The sequence below is a fragment of the Chaetodon trifascialis genome, chromosome 3 (genome assembly GCF_039877785.1).
Source record: "Chaetodon trifascialis isolate fChaTrf1 chromosome 3, fChaTrf1.hap1, whole genome shotgun sequence".
In the NCBI taxonomy this organism is placed as follows: Eukaryota; Metazoa; Chordata; class Actinopteri; order Chaetodontiformes; family Chaetodontidae; genus Chaetodon; species Chaetodon trifascialis.
The window spans coordinates 3,224,295-3,243,333 of record NC_092058.1 but is presented as its reverse complement, the minus strand read 5'-3'; the positions used below and the strand labels follow the sequence as shown (position 1 = coordinate 3,243,333).

Sequence of the window (19,039 nt, the reverse complement as noted above, 5' to 3'; positions counted from 1 at the left end):
GTGTCTGTAAACAGTGACAGATGATACAACGGACAGTCTGGTAGCAATTTCACTGTTAGCTCGGTTTGTTTCCATGCTGTATGACTCTTGTTTGTTGCCCCGTCAGATTTCCTTCCTCATTATTTCAAGGCCTCTGTAAATGTAAATGGGGAGCTTCACTCCGGTTTGTCTGCTGGTATTCTACATTTGTTCTAAATAGTCCCCAACAAATGCACTACTTCTTCCAGCTTGAGTAACGTTTTTTAAAATCTATGAGCTCCAGCTGGTTGAGGAAATTAATGAGCCTTTTTGTATTAAATATCAACTTTTTCAGGATGAAACAATCAGCATAAGGCTCTGTGCCACACTATGAAATCAGAGAGTACTGAGAGATGGACGAATGGTATATATACGTTTTGTCACCTCTTTCTCATCAGCTTTTCATTCAGAATGATATTTTGCTAGTCCTAGGCTATCTTTACTCAATCTGCACCCAGATTTGATTGATATCAACAAGTTTAAGCTCTTTCTTATGAAAACAACTAATAAAAGAAGCTTTCAACCAGTAAGAAAGAAAACCACACCTGCAGATGCAGACATAATAACAGAAAGTAAATAGTTCCTTGAATGTAGCACCAAAGACTGTATCTTACATCCTGTAAAAGATACCTCACGCATGCTGACCCACCCTAGCAAAGATGTCCTCATATATAAAAAGCTGTAAAAATTCAGAAATGTATGCGTCATAAAGAGTTCTAACTCTGACACTTTGTATATGTGACTCTTACTAAGTGACACTGTAGACTGATGGCTTGACATTGACAGTGCAGCTGCGCTTGATGTCTCTGAAGGTGGAGCAGTCGAAGTCGATCATTAGAGTCTTCTTTCCCGCCTTGTAGGGAAAAAAGCTGAATTTGACACGTGCTTGGTTGTTGGGCTTTATGTCTGGAACCCTGTGGGTAACACAAAGAGCAGTAAGAAAACCAGCTGTCCAGAGTTTGGATTGGCAACTCCACTTTTAAAACCCATGAATCCCATTTGGTGCCAACTAGAATGCATCCGTAGCACCAAGTGTGCTGTCAAATCTGAAACGCTGGCATCAAATGCTGCCTCAGATTCATGACTGTTGCTAATTTAGATCAAATCATAATCACTACTTGACTAACCCTAAACAGCCCTCACCATAACCCAAGGTTTCACTTTAAATCTGTTAGGATCCTGCTTCCCTGTCTCTCCTAGTGTGTCTCCTTGCCCTTTTTCCTTGTGTTTGTTGTCTGTCTGTGTCTCCCCTGTTGTTGTGGCTGGGCGTCCCTGTACCTCAGCCAGCTCCGCCTCCCTCTGGATTCCCCTGTGAGCATGCTTCCTGATTTGGCAGAGTATTTAAGGGGTGCTTTTCATTCCATAAATTGGTCTCCTTGTCTCCTCCACTCGCTTCCTCTCCTCGCGTCTTAGCTCCGCCCAGCGAGGGCATGAAAGAGGGATGCGAGGAAGGGACGTGAGGACGGAGGAAACGAAACTCCGAAATGAAAAATCCTCGCTCCACAGCGTCAGTCCGAAGCGACATCAATTACTGATGACGTTTGCACAGCTGTAAAAGCTGTAAAACGTGATATTTTGGTCAGATCTGCAGTCAGACTGTTCTACTCCTGATTGCTATTGATGAGGTTTCAATTATATGCCGTTAGAGGCATAACAGAGGACGGGTGTGTGGTAGATTAAACCAACAGCCTTGTAGCCTTGCTTTAAAAAAACGTAATATACCAAGAATTTTCATTAATTTCTTGGTGACAGATACAATTGTTAAAAGGACACAGTTGAAACAAGAATCAAGATTACATTTGTGAAGACCTGCTCCCACCATGATTCAAACGTGTGCCACATACGACACGCCCCTTAAATAATAAAAGACTTCCGTGTAGGCTACACCGGTGTATCCTCACTCTGATCTCCTTCAGAAGCCTCCTCTCTCCTCGCTCCTCGTCTCCTTCAGGTGCATTTAAGCAATTGGAAGATCCTTCATCATGGCGGAGGGGAAACGACTTTCGGGTCGACGAAGGAGAGAGGAGACGAGGAGGCACAATTCAATGTAATGAAAAGCACCCAAGGAGAGAGCTCTCTCCTACCTGTGCTGGATTATTCCTTATCCTTCCATGACGGTGTCTGGTCTCTTGGTCATAAGTACTACATCTCTTTTGTCCTTCTCTCCTCCTGAGAAAAAGTTAATGTTCCACTGTTTTGTCTTAGCCACTGATAGTGTGCTCTTTCTTTTGTTTCAGTGCCTACCTGCCGCTTCCACGCGTGCCTTGATTGTTATACCCGCCTCGTTGGAGCTCCTTTTGTTTCACCCACTCCTTTTGAGTGCGTCTTTTGTTTGTTTTCTGTCCACTCGTTTGAGTGCGCTTTTGGTTCGTCCCTTTTGTTAATAAATTTGCATTTTTGCAAGTCCTGTCTCCAGGTCTGCATCATTGGGTCCCACTATTTAGTGCCAGAAAGCCTAACAAAAATTTAATGATTCTGTTATGGAGACTTGTGTTTTGTCCCTACAAAGTTGACGGACCCGGCACCATGAGTGGGCCTCCAGCGCTGGGACCCCACAAATATAGCCAAACAAGCATAAACACACACCCACACACACACACACACACACACACACACACACACACACACACACACACACACACACACACACACACACACTCACTGGTATTCCATGTCGTCTCTAAACAGGCCACTTCCTGAGCAAGTCACAGTGCAGTTCTTCAGCGTCTCGTTGACCGGGTTCTTGAAAACCACTTCCCCGTTTGACTTACAGTTCAGTCTGACCGTACCGAACACCTGCAACACACGCACATTTCTGTTGACCTGCTGAAACAGCATTACCCATCATGCATCAAGAGAGAAAAATAGAGGAAACAAGAAACTGCATCATTCCTTCACCAAACGCAGCTTCATAACAGCAACACTTGAAATATACTGTCTGAAGCTTTAACCACACAACACAGAAAAAAAGGGCCCATAATCCAAAAGTGCATGAGATGTTTGCCCCAGTTTAACTTCGTGGAGCTTCAGGAGCTAAAGAGCAGGAATTTCTGGTTTCAGGTTTGTGAGTGTGAGCTGACCCTGCAGCAGCACTCAGATCCAGCTCTCACAGGACTGAACACATTGCTCTTGCATAATAATCCCACAGCGGAGAAAAAAAATAGACGATTACAGCCTGCAGCCTGCAGCCGAAAACCCACAGACATAAACAAAGCAAATGAAAAAAAACTTCAAGAATATTGTAATAAAATACAAGATTCTTTGTTATTGATTTTGTTGCAGGCAGTGATGGAAGATGGTGGATAAACTGTGGACTTTTCTCAAACACGGCTGATCTATTTCAGCCAACTTTATGTTCTTTCCAACTTTTCCAAGTAGATATCAGTTCGACCATTTAATTAACACGAGAGCCAATGAAAACCTCTTATTTAGATCTACTATTAAAGATTATTTGCACATTGAGCAGTAAAAACCATGTGACTGATTGTGAACAGCCAGCTAATCCAATTTACAGCTCGCAGCTCTACAGATGACAACATCCACCACTTACAGACTGAGATATCTCAGCCTTTCAGTGGATTGTAATGTAAGTTTGCGTAGACATGCATGGTCTCCAGAGGATGAAGCCCCTAAGCAGGCTGACATTTGTGGATTGCCATGACACTTTATACAAATATCTATGGTTTCAATACTTTGGTGATCCCTAACCTCTAATCCTGCAGCACAAGTAGGTCAGTAAGTAGTAAATTCTCATGCGATGAGCTGAAATGAAATCTCCTCAGGGTGAACTGGAATAACTTTGATGATCCTCTAACTGCTTTGTGTTTAGGGCCAGTGGTGGCTCAGATTTGTTAGATTTGTTCGCATCCTAGATAGCTAAGATGCTATAAGCATGTTAGCATTGCCAATGACCATTAAGTTAGCATTTAGCATGTCTGTCAGCTAATGTGACAGACAGCTGGACAGATGACAGACAGACAGAGAGACAGACACTTTTTTTTTTTTTTTTTTTTTTACTGACGGTGACTGAGATGGGAGGGTCCTGCAGGATAACGTCATCCTCAGCCAGGTATATGTTGTCTGGCTTCTGTTTGTCTGTGATTATGGCTTCCACCTTCATGATCTCACAGTCCAACATGTGTTCCTTGTAGGCTGAGTATGGGACCAGGATTGGGATGGACAGATCTTCAAGAGGCAGTGGAAGAGAAGGGATTTTAACTCAGTTAACAACAAATTGCATAAAAACATACAATATATGATCATCTAAATCTCGTGGTGCCCACACATGCAGACAGCTTCAGTTTTATTTGCCCGCCCTCTGATATCAATTCAACAGCAACATATCTGTCCAGAAACATCCACAGAAGAGGAGTCACCTTTCTCAGGCTGCAGTGTCTCCTCCTTCACATGAGACTGGATGTTTGCAGCTGGTGAGCCGTTGTAGTTCATGGCTTGGACGCTGATGTTGACGGACAGCGGCCTGGCAACGCTGCTCCTGCTGTGCAGCACCAGCTTCAGGCTCACATCCTTGCCGTTCACCGGTTTGGTCACCTGTGGCATCAAACAATGAGAAATCCTGTGAAATTCAGTACTATAAACAATATTTACTTGCTTAAGAACATCTGAACAATGGACTTTGTAATCATCTTAAACTTGAGATGCTTTTGGGAAATGAAGCGTAAGTGTTTCTTTTTCATAATGCAGAGCAAAGAGCAACTTGTGGGAACAAACGTGAGCCTGTTCTGTGCTGTGAGATAATAGAATTGTTTATGCCTACAGCCACGGCACCACAAACATCGATGCCAATATCCTGTATTAAGGTCCAGAAACGCATTCCTTATTCGGGTGTGCTTTATATCCACAAACAAGCACAACCGCTCACATAATTATAGGTCAGATTGTTTTTACCGTTAGAACTGTGTTTGCACAGGTTGAACCGATATGGGTTATTGAGCCTGGTCATGACTGATGTTCTTTTTGAATGAAGTAAAGATATTCAATATTTAAAATCAAAGAGGCTGGTTTCAAATTAGTTTTTGAAAAGCTATTCTATACTTTCACTCAAAACAAAACGCAGAACGCTGTTTCTGTGGATGTACTGTAATTTTTACTGTCTTATTCTATCTTATTGTAATCTTCTGTTTCACCTTTATGTCTTATGTAAAGCACTTTTAACTGCCTCCTTGTTCAAAGGCAGAGTTCACATAAATGTGCAGATCTAATGTCTCGGGTTTATGGAGTTTTTTCTTCCATGATCTTTTTGGTTGTTCTTATGAGTTTCCTCTTTCTCTTTTCGAAAGAACTTCAGGGCAAACGTTGCTGAACTATTCAGGAACTTGACCTGATATATGTCGGCTTCATTATCTGCATCCTTTCGTTTTTTTTCTTTTGTGTATTCTTCTTAAAGCATTCATTGTATGGAAGTCAATGTGTAAATTTTTGCTTTTACAAGAAATTTGACAATAAAGACGTGGCTGTAAATATAGTAGCAAGAAAGGTTCCCAGCAGGACTCCAACCGAAGACGGTGCGATTCGTGCTCATGATCTTAAACCCTCAGAAGAACCAAGTCATATTTCAAAACGACTTTTATAAAATGCAAAAATCCTCTTCAGTAACTCTACAGGGAATTTTGGGAGTGTAGTTTCTGTGATGTACCTCTTCAAATCGTATGGACACTTCAGGCGGTGGAGGGATGTTTTCTGGGGTTACTTCATCTGTACTCTCTGTGGTCTCATGGACTCCCCCATTCGTCTCTCCACTCTCCACCGTCTCCTCCATCTCTTCATTCTCCCCCGTCTCCTCCAACTCTTCATTCTCCTCCGTCTCCTCTATCTCTTCTATCTCAACCGTCACCTCCACCTCTCCACTCTCCATCGTCTCCTCCATCTCTTCCTCGTCGACGTCATCTTCAGCCTCTTCTTCCTCGTCATCATTGGAGTAGTCCCTGGTGCAGGCGTATTTGAAGACCGACCTCTCCTTGTCTGACCCTGTAAAGGTTCATGATTCAGTCAGTTTCCAGAGCCACTGCTGTAGAGCCTAAACAGCTGAAGTCTGTGCGACCTGTTCCTCAGGTGGACTCACCTTCTTTGTGTTTGTAGGTGTCGGTGATGTCCAGCCGCCTTCTGGAGTTGATGGACTTGGTGGAGATATTCTGACCGACTTTTTCAATGTCAGACCAGATTTTCACCATCGAGCCATCAGCTTTGACCTGACAGATGAGAAGAAACAACAAAAAGAAACATTTTGTTAAATAAAATCAGGAAAAAAAAACCTTTCTGAAGCTCAGATTGGATGTTATGTGGATGAGGTTAGGCTGGAGCTCTGCTCACTGACCAGCCAGTCAATGCAGTCAGCGTTGACCCCAGCGAAGACAAATGGGATGTCATATTTGAGGTCTGTTTGTCCATCCCGGATGGCTTTGACCGGGGCCGGACCACAGCAGTAAATCCCTGCAGGAGTAGAGACCATTATAACCATGACTTAAAGCCACATCATGTATATACACGTCATACAATTTTAAAGAAACATTCAAAAATCTGGTGAAATTCAGCGGCTGCATTCAGAATGATGATGAAAGGAATGACTAACCAGGTATACAAGTGATTTGTTGGGTGTATTCATGAGAGGATTCATGCCCTGACAGGATTAAAGCTCATGTTTTTAATGATTCCTGATCTTGTTGCACCATCAGGTCAAAGTAGGCTAACAGTGACTGGAGAGGCCAAAAAGGACAAGAGTCACATTTCAGCAGTCCTTTCTCACATTTCCTACACCAAATAAGGACAGCATTATAATATCCATAATGTAAGTAGCCAGCGGAGTCAGGTTTTTGTATTATTCATGTTCCCAGAAAGGTAAATGTTGACGTCACTAGCCAGTTTTGCCACAGTAGTCGACTGGCTCCCAGCAGGTGGTCGGGAGAGTGAATAACACAAAGTAAATTGTAAATTAAAATGAACAGAAGTTAAATTAAAATTTTGTGATGTTTGACAATAAGCCCAACATTTATGCGAGTGTGTTTTTGTTTATCACCGAGTGCAGTTGGTCCAAGGCTGGTATTTGACCATTTCAACGCTATCTCTATCTAGTTTGCACCCTTGGTAGGCGAAGAGAGGTATGTGGCATTATAAATATTACTGGCGTGTTGTCTTTGTGTTAATGGGCTGCTGGGGTGTGCATGGTATTGTTATTCAATGTTGATTTGTTTTTTGTAATGTTTGCATTATGTGGTTTTAAGGAAATATGTTAAATACTATTGGAGTTGTTGTTATGTTAAGAAATTGACTTTTGATATTTTTGCTATGTGATTTTAGTTTCGACTCTAAATTGTCCGTAGGTGTGAGTGTGAGTGTGAATGTTTGTTTGTCCTTTCATGTGGCCCTGCAATCGGCTGGCGACCGGTTCAGGGTGTACCCCGCCTCTCGCCCATTGTAGCTGGGATAGGCTCCAGCCCCCCGCAACCCCGAAAGGGATAGGCGGTATAGATAATGGATGGATGGATGGATTTTAGTTTCACGGTACTCTGAAGAAGAATAAAGTCATACCAGTCGAACTCAACGCTGTGATTATTGATGCCAAGGGCTGCTACACATAATATATTAAATAAGTATTCATATTAATGATTTGTTCTATTTGTTCTTATTATAAGACATAGATTTTTTAAAACTTGTTTTTCAGTTGAATTATATCTAAATGTCAAGGAAATCTATAGTCAAACTATGTTTTTTTTTATAAGTTCAGTACATCCACAATCTTTCCAAAGTCAGTGAGTAACGCCGTTGAATTGTATCCACCAAAATAATCATGATTATGATTTCTGCCATAATCGAGCAGCCCTTTGATCTGTGAGGCAGATTACCATGAAACCCTCTGACCGTGCACCCCACTCAGCAGCGAACGTTCAGCAGTTCAACACAAGTCACCTGATGAGCGCTGACGTGTTTCTGTGGGATTGTTTGGATGAGAGTAGAAAGAGGCGGCATGTACAATTAGGACAAGCAACAAGGCCATCAGAGCAGGGAAGAACAAGCGTCCCAGTTAAAGTTAAAGAGATAAACAAGAGTCTGTACCATCACTCTTCTCCTGTGGTGTTGGATCCAGAACTTGCCAGCCGTCATACTTGCCATCTTCCGCCAGGTCTGGCCGCCTCATCCAGCACTCCACCCACACGTGGAAGTTCCTGAAACACAACACGACGTTCAGACTCTGCGACAGCACACTGACACAGAAATGATCTACTTCTGTATCACCTCCAAATGATTCAACACACCGTCCGTCACTTCTTCTGGCTCTGGAATATATTTAGGTTGAACACAACATAGACACTACAGCACCTCTAGAATATTCTTTAAAGAGCTGTAAGACATATAAAATGAGTTCCACACTGGTCCATGATTGGCTTTCGATTTGTGATGGCACAAAGTTGTGCTCGTACATGCACACGTTAAACTTAGATTTAAGGTAAGCACAGAATCAGCAGATGAATCTGAAACCAGGCTCCTGGTGTCAAACTGCACATGCATCATTGTGCACAGTGAAGGTCAAACTTGTTCCTGTTAGAGAAATTCTTATACAGTACTTTATGCCCGGTTTGTATGATCACCTTGTAGTGACCTCATATTATTACTTGTGTGAGAGTTTGTGCTACTATCTCATGACGACAGAGGCTGCGTCCAGTGGAGTGAAGACCAGAAGGAAACAGAGCATTTCTGTTCCTCTCCTCAAGGCCATCTCACCTGTTTGCTCCTGTGTGACAAACAACGAATTGTCTTCACCATGAGAGTGGCAAGAATGCAAGCCTCCGTCCATTTGGCATTACAAAAGTCTCATGTAAACTCTGCATTATTGAACATTTACACTGCAGGCTCTCTGTACTAACTTGTTCCCAATGTTGTTGGTGTAATTGATGGGACAGTTATGTTTATGGAGTTGTGTCAGTTCAAGCAACTACTTGCATAAGGCCAACAATCATAGAAACTGATGAAAGCTGAGCCATTGTTCTCTGTTAATAGGCCTATCGAACTAAAACTGCGGTCAAAGTAAACCAAAACGATGAAGATACAGACCTGACAGCCAAACAATGAACTAAACTCACTATAGGGTCCCACAAAGTTGAGTGAAGCTGCAGATTCAGGTGTCTGTAGGTATCAGGTGTCAACTGTCTATCGGTCTGTTGGTTCATTATAAAAATATTGACACATATATACATTCTAGAGGAAATATAAAGCAGAATTAACAGAAATCCAGAAAAAAATCTATTTTTGTGATAAAATCAAGTGATTCTCCACATCCTTCAAACTAGGACCCTGATGCTCTCTGTTTTGTCAAAACATGAATGTCTCAGTGCTGGTATGTCTCGAACTCCAGTGTAATGAATACTTTGAAATATCACTCAGCATTGTGAAAACTTGAAAGTCTGGAACGATATTTTACAAACACTGTTTTCTGATAACAGAGTATATGTGTATTGTGACAGTACCAGAAATAGCATTTAAAGCAACATGGACATTTACACCCTCCGCCCCAATGGGCAGTAATAACTTTCATTATTGGCAGATCAAAAGCTCTTGGGTGTAATGACTTAAAGAGAATCACTGCACCCAAATAATATTAATGTGCACATTAAGTGTGGAAAACCACAGGGGATAATGTGTTTTCAAACCGTTTATGTAGCTGCAACCAGTACTGACATGTTGGCTTGATTTTTGGCTTGTGTCTCATGGCGCCTCTTCATTCTAGTGACACATTTCCTGCAGGGACACCGGCATACTGCTCTGGTTTGTTCAGGTTTTTTTTTTTTCCCATCAGATAGCACTCATTTGGTTACCTCCAAGGTGCAGCGTTCATCTGGAACGTACGTTAGACGCCCACAGGGATTTATCACACTGTGCCAAACTGAGGAATTAAAGTGTCCGCAAGTTCTAACCTTGGCACCATTTGTTGGCAACGTAAGTTCAAAAGATCTATTTGCTGAATCTTTGCACGACTTGAAGTAGCTCTTAAATATATTTTTGTGGATCACATGACTGCTTTTATGTGAAAAGGTCATTTGCAGAGTCAAACAGAATTATCACTAGAGCTCAGTGGAGTGTTTTAGTGCCTTTCAGCTCATTTTTTTCTTCGCTCTCACTGCTCATCATCCCCATCATGGCTTAACTAATACAACATCTTCCCCCCTCAAAAGTATTAGTTCTCTCATGGTTGTCCATCATTTTAAGTCAGGACTGTAACAGTCTTTTAACATCAACTGAACAAACTCAGGACTTTGTGATCTGATATGAAAAAAATAAAAATAAGCCAGAGCACTATGCCAGTGTCCCTGAGGGAAATGTGTAGCCAGGTTTCATAAGGTAAGATCAGAATAAAGCGGCATGATGAGACACAATCTCAAGCTAAAAAACAAGCCAACCTCTCAGTGATTACTGCAGTTACATAATTGGCTTGAAAGCACATTTTCAATTGTTGCTTTCCAATTTACTTGATACATATTAATGTGATTGTTTGGGTGTGGTGATTCTCTTTAAGGTCATCACACCCAAACAAGTTATCACTATTAAGTGTGCAGCACACAAAAACGTCATACTCTGATATCAGAAAACAATATTTAATACACACTCTGCTGCCTTCAGGCTCACTCTACTCAGATGATTGATCGGTAACGGCGGTAAAGACAGAGCAACCAACCCACAGTGGCCAGTCTGACTATGCCGCTGATGCTTGAGTGGACGTTATCATGGTAAGATTAAGTCATTTGTTCAATGCCCCCTTTGTGCACCCACCACTGAGGCTGGGTTGATCGAATTCACCCACGTTTGGCTGGTGCATCCGTTATGATAATGTGATGTAATGGTGAAGGGTGACTGTGCTGTTTAGTAGATACGATATGGTGATATATTGGTCACATTGAGCATAAGGAAACCGGAAACATTCTGTGAAGGTACGTTAGCTGAAAACCTGCCTTGAAGCTCACGCTGTCTGCACCTCGCCATCTGTGCATTGACAAAATAAGAAATTGTAGCCTCTCACCAAATACTGTCATGGGATGGTTTCTCTCTGACGCCGTAGTCAGCGTGGTACACATCAATGATCAGATTCCTGTCGGTGTCGTGGGCTGACATGAAGTTAGTGACCACGCGGCAGGGGACGCCCAGCAGGCGCATCACTGGAACCAAGAAAGAGTCAGTCACAGAAGTTCATATCAGTGTGTTGGTTTCTCATCATTCTGCAGCTCCAACAGGCAGCCATTAACACTCAGCAGCTACTCAAATGAACTTTTTATACGTATACATAAATACTGCTATGTAGAGTGCATTAAGGTCATGGAGTGCATAAAGTCATAAAGACAGGCTCAATAGCATCCCTGGTTAAGCACAGGAGACACTTTGTTTCAGTTCTAACATGCCCTGTGAGGGAAAACACAGTAATGGCAGAAACACAAGGGAGGTGGCTGCTATTAACAGACTGAAGCTACTCCAAACCTCCTCTAAAAGTCATGTGATCAATGTCAACATGAGGTCTTGTAATAAGATGTGAAAAATAGTGCTCTATTCTTAGTCATAGCACAACATATGAGCATTAGCATTCTTACTTATTTTACTCATTTTAGTTGTATACACAGTATTTATTTTCAATAAATCAAATTAAAGTTTAGAAGCAGCATATTTTTGTTGGGGCTGCTGCTAAATATAATCCATCCATCCATCCATTTTCTATGCCGCTTATCCCTTTCGGGGTCGCGGGGGGGCAGGAGCCTATCTCGGCTGTCAACGGGCGGGAGGCGGGGTACACCCTGGACCGGTCGCCAGTCGATCGCAGGGCAACATATACAGACAGACAACCATTCACACTCACACCTAGGGGCAATTTTACAGTCACCAATTAACCTAATGTGCATGTTTTTGGTTTGTGGGAGGAAGCCGGAGTGCCCGCAGAGAACTCACACATGCAAAGAACATGCAAACTTCACACAGAAAGGCCTGACCCGGGAATCGAGCCGGCGACCTTCTTGCTGTGAGGCACGCGCACTACCTGCTGCGCCACCGTGCCTAAATATAATTATTACGTTAAATAGTTTTTTATTCTTTGATAAATTGTTTAGTTTATAAAATGTTAGCAAGAGAAATAGAGAAAACTGTCCATTACACTACCCAAGTGTTGCCCAAACAATCCCAAAGCCAAATTCAGCTTACAATCATACAAAACTGAGAAAAGTGGCAAATCTTCATATCTGAGAAGCTGGCAAAAGCCGATGTTTGGTTGTTTCCCGAATAAATGGCTTAATTAAACAATTATTATTACAATTATTATTACGAGTATCAAAAATGTTGCCAGTTAAGTTTGTGAAAATGGACAAATAGAGTATTTGAGTAATTATTTCAGAACTAATATTTATCTTTCCAGACGTTGTTACCTGAGCACATCACACCAGCCAACACCCAGCACTGGCCATACTTGACTGGTTGGCAGTCTTTTCTGTACCACTGTTTCAGGATTTCATGACTGCCACTCCAGTGAGAGGGTGCCCTCCCGCCCCAATATGGAATTTGCCAGCGTCCCTCCAACACACCATGATCATCCTCACAGTTGATCTGAAGGAAGACAGGCAAATAAGGAAATCCTCATTCCCATCATTTTTTTTTCTGTTTTTTACAACTTTATTCTGTCAGATTTGGACTCCCTGTAAGATTTTCCCTCCAAAGGAGGGTCCACAGACTCTGTCACGTCAGAAACATTTGCCAAGTCTTTTTTAGATCTACATCGTCTACATCGGCTCTCGTCTTCTTCACGTCTTTACTGGCACATTGCAAACATTAACAAAACAATTCTACCATTAACATTTTCAGAACACTGAACACCCAAATGGTGTGCAGCTCAAAAATGGTATCACATGGCCTCACATCATTGCAGGATTTGGGTCAATATGTCATCCAATAAATGTCTTGCTGCGACACAGCATTGTTGCTCTAAAAGTTTTATGGATGTATCTTTAAAAACCACACAGAACACGTCCTACCATGGCGCAGATCACGCGGCTCACGTAGATGGGGTTACAGCGAGCAGAAACATCATCAGCTGGGTCATCCTTGTGTTTGTGGTTGAGGTCCAACATCTTCATACAAATGTCCACCATGTTGAACTCAAACTGGAAACAGGAAAAATTGAAGATAAATTTAGTTTTATTCATAGCAACACAGTAGCATTTATCTGCAGATGGGAATAGTATTTAAACTTTCAAAGAGACATCAACTGCTATTGACCATACATTACAGTAGCTGTATTCATACTTGCCAAATAATGATAAAATGTAAAATGCATTTAAATTCAAAGTGACAAAATTTGGTCGCTCAAATTGGCCAGGTCAAATTCAGATTCTAAAATACAAGAAATTTAAAACCGAACATCCAGGATACCAAGTGTAAGCCTGAATGCTGAATACTGGGTAACTAAATTTTCCTGTGTTTAAAGGGATGAAAGTGGCAAATATGACACCCCTATCTGTACTACAAGCATTAAGTAATAGTACATTTTCTCAAATGAAAACCAGTAGTCAAATAAAAGGCGGGTCTGAAATAAAGGCCGGGGCATGGCTGACACAAACGAATAAATGCCAGCACTCTGATAGAGACTGGGGGAAAAAAACAAGGGTGGATATACTGTCATATTATGTGCATGCCAACTAAGCATAATGTATATTTCCATCACTTTAAATTTATACATTCAACAGTACAATCATGCTATTTTCAACTGCTTGTTGTTCTGGATTACCTATTGAAAGTGTCTGGTTTCAGTCCCTGCAGGTGTGTGTATTAATGTCTTTGCCAAACTGTATTTTGTAGTAATGGACAAGCGCCACATGATGACAGTAGCTACATTTGAAGGGCCAGATGGGAACTTTGCAAATCATTGAGTTTTTTCCACAATACATTCCTGCACAATAAAAGCATTGGACCAGATCAAAATGACTAGAAATAAAGACCTGCCTGTAATACAAGCCTGCTTCAAAAAAAGGCCTGTTACCTTCTGCAGTTGAGGCAGATAAAGGGTCCGACCACAATTTGAAGAAATATGGTAATAACTGTTTCTTTAATCATGCAAGTGTGACATAAGCCTCTGGCCATGAGATTATCAAAACTGTGCTGACTGTGCATCACACTGAAGTATGTAAGTATGCATGTGCGTGTGTGTGTGTGTGTGTGTGTGTGTGTGTGTGTGTGTGACAGTACCTGTCCAAAGTCCCAGCTCATAGAGGAGATATAGTTTCCACTTCCTTTGAAGATTTTTCCCTGTTCATTCATCACATACTCCTGTTTTTCGTCCTCATCAGCCAGATACACCCAGTCATCTACAGAGACAGTGAATTGATGCAGACGACAGACAGGCAGAGAGACAAACAGACAGGCGGACGGATGATAGGAAGATTGATTAGTTGGTGAAGATGTACAGTCACTTTACTTAAGTAAAAGTTCTATATTCAAAATCTTACAAAAGTAAAAGTACACAGTGATAGATAGATAGATAGATAGATAGATAGATAGATAGATAGATAGATAGATAGATAGATAGATAGATAGATAGATAGATAGATAGATAGATAGACCTACCGGGACACCAGGGGTTGAAGAGCACCACAAGGTCTGCCACAGTCATTTCCTCATCCCTGTGTTTGGCACGCAGGATGTACTGCCCCACGGGGGCATCAGCCGGTGGAGTAAAGGTCAGGTTCAAGAGGCCCATTTGCAGGGAGGAGCTACTTTGAAGCTCCAGCTTCCACACTGCCTTTGCTGATGGTGACCGCTTACCATCATCAGGGACACTGATACATGACATCGTCCCCAGGTCTTCAGATGGGTGGTTTCCTGTGGAGAAGAGTCGTACAAGTACTCTATATCAGTGGGGCCTGATAGTAGTTACTGCTACTCTGCTAAGCTAACATTAGCTGCCTTTAGCTACAGTTAATCAGTGTTTGATATCTCATTTAATAATGCACTGTAAGGATAACAAGCTCAATTTGCAAGATATCAGTTCATCAAAAAGGATGTTTCAAAAACACATTACAGCTAGGGAGAAATACATAAGTATTTTTTAAATTAGCTTTAAGCTAATGCTAGATGTGGCTCCCTCCAAGCTCCCTTGGCAACTTGATGTTTTCACACAAAGTATCTATTTGTATGGCATGTTAAGATGTAAATGAAAAAAAAAAAAGTTCTAAATGTCACCTTCCTGTCATAACTCAATGCTGACTAAATATTTAGTTGGCCTTGTAAAAACTATTCAAAACGAATCATTTTTATGAAAGATCAACCTGTCTCTGCAACAATGTGGAGCGGGTGTTGTTGAGGGTTGAACGCTTGGGTCAATTTAAGACTCAGGTTGAAGGGTTGGCCTCGTCTCACAATCAGCTCATCCACTGAGATTTCACTGGTGTGGTGCTCAGTGTTGTTGATCTTACACTGAAGGTCCACTTCACCATAGACTGAAAGACATTAAAAACATACAAACATGAACAAGTTAACAGAGTCCCCGAACAGAATATCCGTATCTGTATCTGAATATCTGCCAGGTACTGAAGGAGTTTTCTAGAGAACAATTTGCTGGCAGTAAAATTTAATTTATTTCTATTCACTTTTTTGAAAATAAGAAAGATGGTGTACATCATTTAATTTTGTTTTTTGCATCAATTGAATATAATTTTTAAAGCTGCAAAGACTGATCCACTAGGCGTCAACTCCTGAATTAGCTATTTTGATAATCGATTAATTGGTTTGAGCAAGCTTTTAAATGGAAAAAAAATGTGATTTCATCTTTTTAAATGTAAATATTTTCTGGTTTTTATGATGGTATCTTTGGGTTGTGGACAAAACAAGACATTTAAGGATGTCCTCTTGGGCTTTGGGAAACACTGATTGACATTTTTCACCATTTTCTTAACAGACCAAATCACTCATTGACTAATCAAGAAAACAATCAACAGATTAATTGCAATGAAAACAACTGTAATTGTTAAGGTTTGCATGACCATCTCTTTCATGTCCAAAACATTACGTCAGCACATAATGAGTTTCTAAGTCACAGATCACTTAATGCCCCTTTGAATGTAAAAAAGAAAAACAATCAGTCGCGTGGATTAAAGTCTTTCTCAGACAGACAGACACTGAGATCAGTGTTCCTGGTGCTGAGCCAGGTGTGAGAATTTACTCAGCTCACCTGAAGGTGTGGAGATACCTCGATTAATCTTTAAAAGTTACAGTACATTGGTGGCAGAAACTAGGACAGGGCAGGGAGCAGGCAGTTCAAATATGTAAACAGACTCAGCAGACTGTAAATGCCAGTGTGAGTTCGAATATGTGGTGAAGAAATATGTGTGTGTAAATGGGGCAAGACCCAACAGGACGGGATGAAAACTGAAGAAAATCCTCATTTCCACATGAAGCTCTCTGGGCGGCAGACTGACATGTGCCAAGATTTCTGACCAAAGGGAGCGTTTACGTTTTAGTTTAGCTTTTCATCGTTCCTTTGTAACCTTCGGAAACATTAAAGCTGCAACTCATTAACATTCCACACTAACAAGGCATCGTGAAAGATGTTTTTGTGATGAACCCAAAGAGCATCATCGCTTGACTTTTCAGCATTTTAGCCTTTGTCTGCTCACTGTTTGGGTCTTCCAGTCTGCAAATTTCCTGTTATCTTTTCGTTGCATCGCTGTCATCATCCCTGTCCCAGCAGCAGCAGCAGCAGCAGCAGCAGCAGCAGCAGCAGCAGCAGCAGCAGGAAGCTGTTTTCAGTGATCAAGCTTTGATAAACAACCTACTGCTAACTTTTTGCTCAGCATCAAATGACAAAGTTCGCAACTAGTTCACTCTCAGCTCTCACAGTGTTGTTTTTGGCAGCTGCATCCAAAACGCAATTAGAGAGTGACTGGTGAACAAAGGGGAGCATTGAGCAGCAAAAGGCCAGATATCTCCCCCCAGCAGTGGCAGATCTGTCAAAACAGCTTTCTAAAAAACTGGAAAGGTGACAGGAACCATGTGACAAAACAGCATTCTTCAAAATGTTTTAATTCACTGTTTGAAGTCCTCATTGAATTATACGTGTCATCCCCTAAAATTGCTACTATGCAACTGGTGTATGCCAGTGTTAAAACATGTGTAATCAAGCATCACACACATTTCATTCACTCACATACGTACAGTGCATGCAAGCAGCTTTGGGCATCTCACTGGATGCAGAGACCCACACAGGACAAGACACCATGACAAAGGTATTCAAACAGATTCTTTGGTTAAAATCGCTGGTGTACTTACTGGATTCTTTCCTTTCCACTGTCATCTTTCCAGAACTTTTTTTCTTCCAACAGGAGACGTAAGGGCAGTAAAATGCACACTGGCAAGAAGTCAACACTCAGACTGAGACTGACACTCGATGTTTGGTCTTAAAATATCTGTTAAGCCCAACCCCGCCTCGAATGCAAATGCATCACCCCATGTGACCTTTGTTTAACTATTAGTTTTAATTGCACTCAGACCATCGAGAATGAAGATTACTGTGTTTATTTTGTTACATATGTATAAGAGTATCACTCAGTACTACGACTGCATTTTAGACTGACTACTGTATGCGGCTTCGAGTACTGTGCCATCTAAAGGTCTGATCCGGGTTTCACTTTGTGATGTGTGCAGGTGCTTCCTCCACCCACATTATGTTACCAGTTAGTAAATCATTGCTTATGCAATTATGAATGTTTATAATGATAAACAATGTCATGATGGTCTGCGCACTGAAATGGAAGTCAGACATGGAAGTCCAGAGGATAAACTGCATTGTTGCTTGTACAACCCTGATCCCTAAGCAAGTTGGGAGGGGGAGCAAGGTGGAAAGGTGTGGAATGCTCCAGAAACACCTGTTTGGAACATTCCACAGGTAAACAGGTTGACTGGTAACAGGTGATAGTATCATGATTGGGTATGAAAGGGGCGTCCTGGAAAGGCTCAGCAAACAAGGATGGAGCGAGATTCACCACCTCGTGAACACACGATTTTAGAAAGGAGATTAACACATGAGCTGAGGAACACTTCAGAAAACTGTGTAAACGCAGTTTGTTTGCAGATGTCTGGATTGTGTTCTGTGGAATCAGGGTGGCAAATCGCCGCTCGGGTGAAGAAGGTGAATTGAGCAAAGTGGTAAATTAACTAAACTGGCTCATCCTTAACAAACGAGGAAACTTACTCGACACAGAAATGACGGGGAGCGGCTGAGGTGACAAAAAAACTAAATAAATAAATAATCAAAGACACTTTTGAATCCAGTAGATGTTCTGCAAAATCAGTCATGATACACCACAATTCTAAAACTATCAATTCCAGCTGCTTTGAGCACGCTTTCAACAAAAGCTTAAGATTAGTTGTTAGTTTAAAGAGGCATCAGATAATCTATCTGTCTATCATATGACTACATGTTGCAAGTAGAGCTATGCAGAACCCAGAAGTCCTTACAGCAGCTGATGGAGATCTAAATAAACAAACAAAAGCTCGGACACACATGAACGCCTCGTCACGTCACAACAAGTCGTGTGTGTGTGTGTGTGTTTGTTTGTGTGTGTCTGGAATGATGGATAGGGCAGGACCTGAATTCCGGAGAAAGTGAGTCAGAAAGTTCAGCAAATTGAGAATTTCCAGCAGTTGGTGGTATGAATGGAATAATGATCACTTCACAACAGAAGTTGTCTCAGGACACTTTCCATATAGAGCTGCTACAGACCGAGCTCTTTTATCTACAGAGAACCAACAATTCCCCCATGAGCAAGCACTTGGCGACAGTGGCGAGGAAAAACTTCCTTTTAACAGGCAGAAACCTCGAGCAGAACCAGACTCTGGGTGGGCGGCCATCTGCCTCGACCGACAGCCCCAGCCCTGATTCCATAAACGATGGGACACAAAAAAAAAAAATCAATAAAACTGCAATCATCTGCAAACAAACTGTTTGTTTCACAAAATGTTCCTGAGTCCATGAATTAATCTCCTCTAT

At 41.6% G+C, this 19,039-nt stretch overlaps 2 protein-coding genes across 5 annotated transcripts in view; both read right to left on the bottom strand.

The window, feature by feature from the left end:
• ccndbp1 (cyclin D-type binding-protein 1) overlaps positions 1 to 19,039 on the bottom strand; it is a 46,243-nt gene that overhangs the window by 16,552 nt on the left and 10,652 nt on the right. The window lies entirely within an intron of this gene.
• LOC139329204 (protein-glutamine gamma-glutamyltransferase 5-like) lies at positions 569 to 17,363 on the bottom strand. Its single transcript, XM_070959391.1, has 15 exons — positions 17,320 to 17,363; positions 15,321 to 15,491; positions 14,620 to 14,874; positions 14,242 to 14,360; positions 13,032 to 13,160; positions 12,429 to 12,606; positions 11,045 to 11,180; positions 8,089 to 8,198; positions 6,353 to 6,468; positions 6,101 to 6,227; positions 5,675 to 6,006; positions 4,395 to 4,569; positions 4,040 to 4,203; positions 2,681 to 2,814; positions 569 to 932 (listed from the first exon to the last, which is right to left on the bottom strand). Exons 1-15 carry the CDS (start codon positions 17,342 to 17,344, stop codon positions 767 to 769), a joined length of 2,337 nt encoding a protein of 778 aa, XP_070815492.1. The 5' UTR covers positions 17,345 to 17,363; the 3' UTR covers positions 569 to 766.